Source organism: Fulmarus glacialis, unplaced genomic scaffold (genome assembly GCF_000690835.1).
Source record: "Fulmarus glacialis isolate BGI_N327 unplaced genomic scaffold, ASM69083v1 scaffold25253, whole genome shotgun sequence".
NCBI classification, from domain to species: Eukaryota; Metazoa; Chordata; class Aves; order Procellariiformes; family Procellariidae; genus Fulmarus; species Fulmarus glacialis.
In genome coordinates, this window is record NW_009202727.1 from 33,121 (window position 1) to 39,518 (window position 6,398).

The 6,398-nt window shown below is 38.8% G+C and overlaps 1 protein-coding gene across 1 annotated transcript in view; it reads right to left on the reverse strand.

Moving 5' to 3' along the window:
• The window catches only part of NKD1 (naked cuticle homolog 1 (Drosophila)), a 38,201-nt gene extending 32,135 nt beyond the window's left edge, over positions 1-6,066 (reverse strand). Inside the window, exons 1-3 of the mRNA XM_009574409.1 lie at positions 5,986-6,066; positions 5,305-5,337; positions 4,291-4,348 (exon numbers count right to left, since the gene is read on the reverse strand). Of these exons, the coding sequence (XP_009572704.1) occupies positions 4,291-4,348; positions 5,305-5,337; positions 5,986-6,066 (172 nt within the window). The remainder of the gene's footprint in view (positions 1-4,290; positions 4,349-5,304; positions 5,338-5,985) is intronic.
• Between the last annotated feature and the right edge of the window lie 332 nt (positions 6,067-6,398).

The window sequence follows — 6,398 nt, forward strand, 5'->3', positions numbered from 1 at the left end:
GCACCAGGAAGGCTTAGATCTTCTCCAGTCTTCTGTTGAGAGAATAATATTCAAGACATTACCCTCGGCTGACAAATGAAACAGGGAACAGATTGCTATTGGCATAAGAGGCAGCTCCTTTGACAGGTATAGGACTAGATTGATCTCACAGAGATGCAAGGTTTCTGGTTGATAGAAACACTTAAGTCATGCTTTTCAGGACAACAGTGACATGAGAAATCACGTTATCACACAACTAATTGGGGTGGTAAGTTAGGCGTCTTCTGAGCTTAAGGACTTCACCTTGAACTCCAAAAGGCAGCTGAAGTAGACTGATAGCTATATCTTGCTGGGCTCTAAAGAGCTTGTATTGAGACAAGTAGGAAATTGCTTCTTTTCCACAATCAGTCTGTGTCAGAGGGAAATTTTCCTGCTTCTGGTTCAGATGTTCATAAGCAGGGAGAAAACAGGCCACTCTGAAAAGCTTCTAAATGTTCAAGTGATAAGATGGAGGAACCCCTGTTCACTTCATAAAGACATGGAGTGGTCAAGATAAGAAAGCTCTCCTGGTCTACAGGCTTCAGCTGTGAAAATTTCCCAAAAGGTCTGGGGAAAGGAGGTGAAAAAAATTCTGGAAACAGAGCAAGTCTCTTGAATGAGTCATTAAAAGAGCCTTGAAGAGCAGAGAGAGAACTTGGATGTCATTACTGAACACACTAATAGCAGATATCTTTCTGAGCCACCTGCATGTCTCCATGATGGAAGAGTGACTTGCTGTTTGATGCTACATTCAATTCCTGCCTGCCATTTTAGCTTCTCCATTTAGCTTCTTCATTTTCTGAAATGAAATGAAAAATACCTCCCAATGTCTGTGCTAGTTTTTGTGACTTCTTCCAGAGCCAGCTCCAGTCATTCAGTTCTTGCGACCCACTATTCTATCTAGGGACAAGGAAGAGAAAATGCAAGCTCTTTTATCCTAGACATGAAGAGTGATAAACCACATGTTTCCTGTGCAGAAACTGCTGGACAAGAAAGTTTAAGAACAAGGAGTTCGTACACAGCCACAGCAGATTGCACAAGTACTCTAAGTTTGGCACGTGGAAGTCTCTGAAATGCAGTGGGAAAGCACTGCTAAACTTTGAATGAAAGTTGCAAATGAATCCGCTACAGAACCTGTATCCAGCATGCCCAATTGTTGAGTTTTTAATGAAAGAAGAAGGGAAACAGAGTAAGAGTAATATAAGAAGAGACTGAGGTTTCCATTGATGTCTCTTATCTAAGGAAATCACTGACCATGTAAGAGAAAATCCAAAAATTTCAATTTAGTGACTTGTCCAGCAGCAAAATCAAAGGCAGGTGCTGGATATAATAGACAATAGTGGTCAAACTGTTTCTTTCTGCACAGCACTCAGTAAACAGAGTCACCACTATTGAGTTCTAACCTCTTGTCATGCAGCAACATTGAGTCAACAATCCGCTCTCATGGCTTAATGCTTTTGATGTTTACTTTGTTCTTTCTATAGTTCAAAAGAAAGCACTAATGCACCAGTCCTCTTACCAAATACAATCTTAATCCCAGAATCCCGAGCCTTTTGCTGTTGGCCAGTTAAGTCTGTTAAGACGAAAGGATTTGATCAAGCTTTACATAACAACACAGAAGTTAAATCCAGCAAAGAGAGTTCTTTTTATCTGTACTGCTCAGACGGCTAAGGGAGGGAAAAAACGAGAGGGAGGGGGGGAAAAAAAAAAAGGTAATGAACTTGGCTATGTAAAACAAAATAAGGAATTCAATTATTTCTCTTATTGCCACTTTGTCTTTTCAGTGAGAGTCTTCTAAAGAACTCAGATTTATTCTCCAATAAAGACTCTGAGTGTGAAGGCTGTAACTTTCCCCTAACCCAGAAGAACTGTGGCACCTGCTGTGCTTTTTTGCAAATCTGAGAAATGTTTCTTTTTCATTTTTTTCCATCCCTACCATGTATTTATGAAGCCAGAATATAGTTCATTGATTAGACACTTGCCTGGTACTTGGTAGAGCTGGGTTCAAGTCTTTGTTTTGCCATTCATATCCTTTGTGAGCTTAGCCCAACCAACCATGCTTCAGTGTCTAACAGCTCCCTGTCTCTGAAACTAGTTATCAGTGATGTTGATGTTATCTTATGACACATGAATGTATAATCATGCAACATATATGTGTTACACCAGTACATATGTAAAGATTGTGAGGCAGCAAAATAAAGGCAGAACAACTATTTTAGATGGAAAGATTAATAAACTTTCTAGAATATTAATTACATTTTCACACAAAAAACATTTCCATGCAGAAAAGAGCTACGACAGTGGTCATCTTGTACCCAAGCCACACAGAATTCAAGCTGTGCCCGAAAAAAGGTCTCAAATCATGTTTCAGCTTCACTTTATACTAATACCACAATTTTATGCTAGTACTATCACAATCATCCAAAAATATTATGCCAGTAAAAAGTATGAAATTATACAAAAAGGGTGAAAGCATCCTGCTTTAACACAATGCTTCTAGTATCATCTTGTTAATTATAAGATTTTCAATATCCCATACAAGAGGGAAGTGGCTAACACTGTCCCCAGCATGGAAATAGCCTGGAGATCTGAGAGCCGAAGGGATGAGGACCAAACCTTGGCAATCCGCACGCGTTTGCCTGAGCACTGGGTGGGAACAGTTACCTGCCTCCCAAATGGAAGGACGCCTCAGAACAGCTCTTCCCCAGCACACAAAGAAAGGACCACCTGCTGGTATCTAAATCTTGTCTTCACTACTCAGCTACTTCATAAGAAATGAGACACATCAGAAGTAATAATGTAAAACTGCTGAAAGACTGAAATTACAGTAGCCTAAAAGGTTTTACACTGTAATAAAAACAATCCTGCTGCTGACTAGTTTGGAAATATTATATATTGGATATTATGTTTGCTATGCAAGACAATTCTACACAGCAAAGTAAGAAATAATTAGAGGCAAGCAAAGGTAGAATGAGACACAGAAAAATGAAATTATTCACCTCACTGACATTTAATATCCTGTGTTAAGTAGATTCTCCTATAATTCTGAAAATTAAAAAGCCACCCTTTGTTAGAGTTATGTCCGACTATGAGCAGAAAGGAAAACTGTGCTGAAGGTAAATACAGAAACACTTTTAACAAACACTGACTCCATCGTGGCAAGTATATCTTGCTTTTGTGTTTAACAGTGGCCTACAAGCACCAGCTGAAATTGAGCTCCTACGTTACAGGCACATACAAGGGAACATTCTTTGTAAACTACAGACATGACAGAAACATGGGATCCAAGAAACACAGTATATTAACACATTTCACAGGTAAGGAGCTGGAAGACAGACATTCTTAACATAGAGAATCCTTCAAGTTCTGTTTAGACAGAAGTCTCTACCACCAGAAACAAATGACTGGATTATAAAAGGACAGAAATTTCCAAGTTAAGCTTGACACGGTTCATTGTTCTAAATAAGCTGGGCATATTATTTCCACTAGCCTATAATATAAATCTAGCACACAGCCCATGCAACACTCGTTATACTGAAGAGTTTCCCAGAGAGTTTCTGAAGTGTCATTTCCTTGTTTTTTTAAAAGAATGAGCAACAATGTCCTCAAATTAATCTCTCCTGTTCATCAACCCCCACTTGCCCAACTGAAGTTCAAGGCACCTCAGATGTCTTCTCTGGCATGCAGAATAGTGTCCATACCCAAGGTCCCCAAGGGCCCTTCCCACCATAACGATTCCATCTCCACTGCAAGGAGAGGCCTGATCACAGAGGAAGACATGAGATGAGCCTTGGAAAGAAGATGTTTTCTGAGGCAATAATGATGCCGTTCATATTCAAGAGAGTCTCTGGTCTTTATTAGGAACTAATGCAGGAATTTCTAAGTCTGGTTTGTGTAACACAGAAGGGTGTGCAGCGTATCACAAAACCCAATGCTAACATTTTCCGTGATCACATTTACCACCTCTGCTGGGGACAGTGATATTCACTACTGCTACCAATGCCAAGAGAAGTACCTGGAAAAAAATTGTGAGACCTTCAATTAAAACACTTGGTCCCTATGATACAACTGGGAGACTTTTTTCTATACTAGGAGGACAGTGGTAGGAGATACAGAAGTAATACCCTATTCCCATCTTAACAGTTTTGCCGGCAAACGACACATCAGCTCATCAAGAACTGCACTCTCATGTTTACATTCTCACACTGACTTGTTCACTGACTTACTCCAATATCCCTTAATATTAACCAAGAAATTTTGTTCTTTAAATACCTTCTAGATGAAAGTGTTCATCACCAAGAATGTCTCTGTAGCCTTCCCCAGATAAATCCTGTTAAAAAAAAAAAAAATTAATGACAAATATACTATATACAAAGCATTTAGGTGTTAAGAATATGTATTTATCATTGCCAGGATTAATTAAAAACACTAACAAAAGCATAGAAGTTGTTTTCCAGGAAAGAAGTCAATCACTTTATTAGTGGTAATCAATGCATTTGGTGCTATTTTTCAATGCTCTGGACATACTTTAGAACAAAAATTTAATGGAGATTAACAGATTGTACAGGGGGAAAAAAAAAAAAAAAAGGAGTGTTCATATTCAAATCCTTTTACAAAGTAGATATTAATTTAGCATTTCAACATTCTGTCAATCAAGCAAGATAAAAAACCTCCAAATGGAAATGATAAAGGAGAAATAAGGCCTTCACTACCCACAGAGGAATGTTATCACTTGGTTCCACCAACAAACAGAAAACTTTCATATGCCAGAGGTCACCCAAGAAAAGCAGTTATCAGCCTCTGAAGAGCTGCCTGATCCTCCAGTCCCGAAATTAATGAAATTTTGTTAGCCCCAGTATGTCTAGAGCAATACAGAAGCAGTTGCCATAGATATGCAGATGATCTTATCTCAGACCCAAAAAACATTTCTCTAATGGTGCTGAAGTAGTAATAAAAGGCATCAGTGGGATTTGGAGCTAATCCCACTTACAAAGACCCTGAAGAGCACTCTCACTCTCTTATTAGCGACCCTTACAGCTCCATCCCCCCACTCCAGCTAACCCCTAAGCAATGACAGCTATCCTCATGTTTTGCCTTCTCCCATTCATTCCGAAGGCTCTGGCATCACCATAACGTCACTGACCTTACATTATAGTCTGGCTCCCTAGATTCTCCACAACCACTCTCTGCCACTGATAAATAGTCATGGTGATAAAGAAGGATATGCTCCTAAAAAGCTGGCATGCTGCACTCATGGCCATTTTAACTTCACCCACAAAAACATACCAGGAACACAGACCCAGCATTCTCAGCATCAACCTGTGAACCGGAATTTGACAGTACGGAGCTTTTTGCACAAGACAAGAATAAGGGAATACCCTGTGAAAATTAATGTCTGGTTGTATTCATTAGCTCTCTTGTTAAGCAATTTTATCATGATAAAAGCAGTTCACTTCTTCTTCTTGAAAAAGCTGACAGAGGTTCTTTTCTGCCTTCCACATGCCCAAATGTTATTCTTTGAGATCAGTTATCAGAAAGTAACTACGCCACAAAAGCATATCTTAGGAATTCTTCAGTATCAATTTCTGCAACAGCATTTTAAAAATTAGATTTCACAAACAGTACTGGATAGCTAGCCCAGAGACCCTGAAAATATTGTTCTGTTCATGAGCAGACACCCTGAAATAAAGCTAGAACTCATGGGCCAAATGGCTCTGAGAAGTGCTGGCAACCTGGCCCAGAATGTTAGGATTCTGCACAGTACAATGTTGCTATAAAAGTTGTCATTCTGGATTTAGCTTTCCAAGAAGCAAATCACAAAAACTATTTTGTTTCCCTGAGGTTTTGTTCCAGTAAAAAAGGTCTCTTTTTTGAGCATGTGCTGATTAATATCAATCATTACCTTAAAAATTATGGAAGAAATGGGTAATGAATGAAAAGAAGCCATTAAATGTTGGCATAACTTACCATATTTCTGCAAGAAGATGGTCTTTCCAAGGCCTTGTAGATGTTAGTATACTTTTGTTTGATCAAATTCCCCCATGTCATCGTTTTCCGTGAAGCTGAGAGCATACCTCTGACTGCTCTCACAGATAATGAGATACATAGAAGTGACTACATAGGCATATATGGCATCTCTGCTCTCTCCCACAATGCTAAATATTTAATAACGGTTTTGTTTGGTTTTTGGTTTTTTTTTTTTTTTTTTACACTAAACTCAGAATTCCTGCTCCCTCCTGCTTTCTTGGGAAAAAAAAAAATTTTCTGTTAACTTGATCAGCAAATATGCAATGATCTTATTTGTGACATACCTCTGAGGAGAATACTATCTAGCTTGTAGCCTTCATCTCTTAAAATTTTAGCAAAGCAAGCAGGGCATT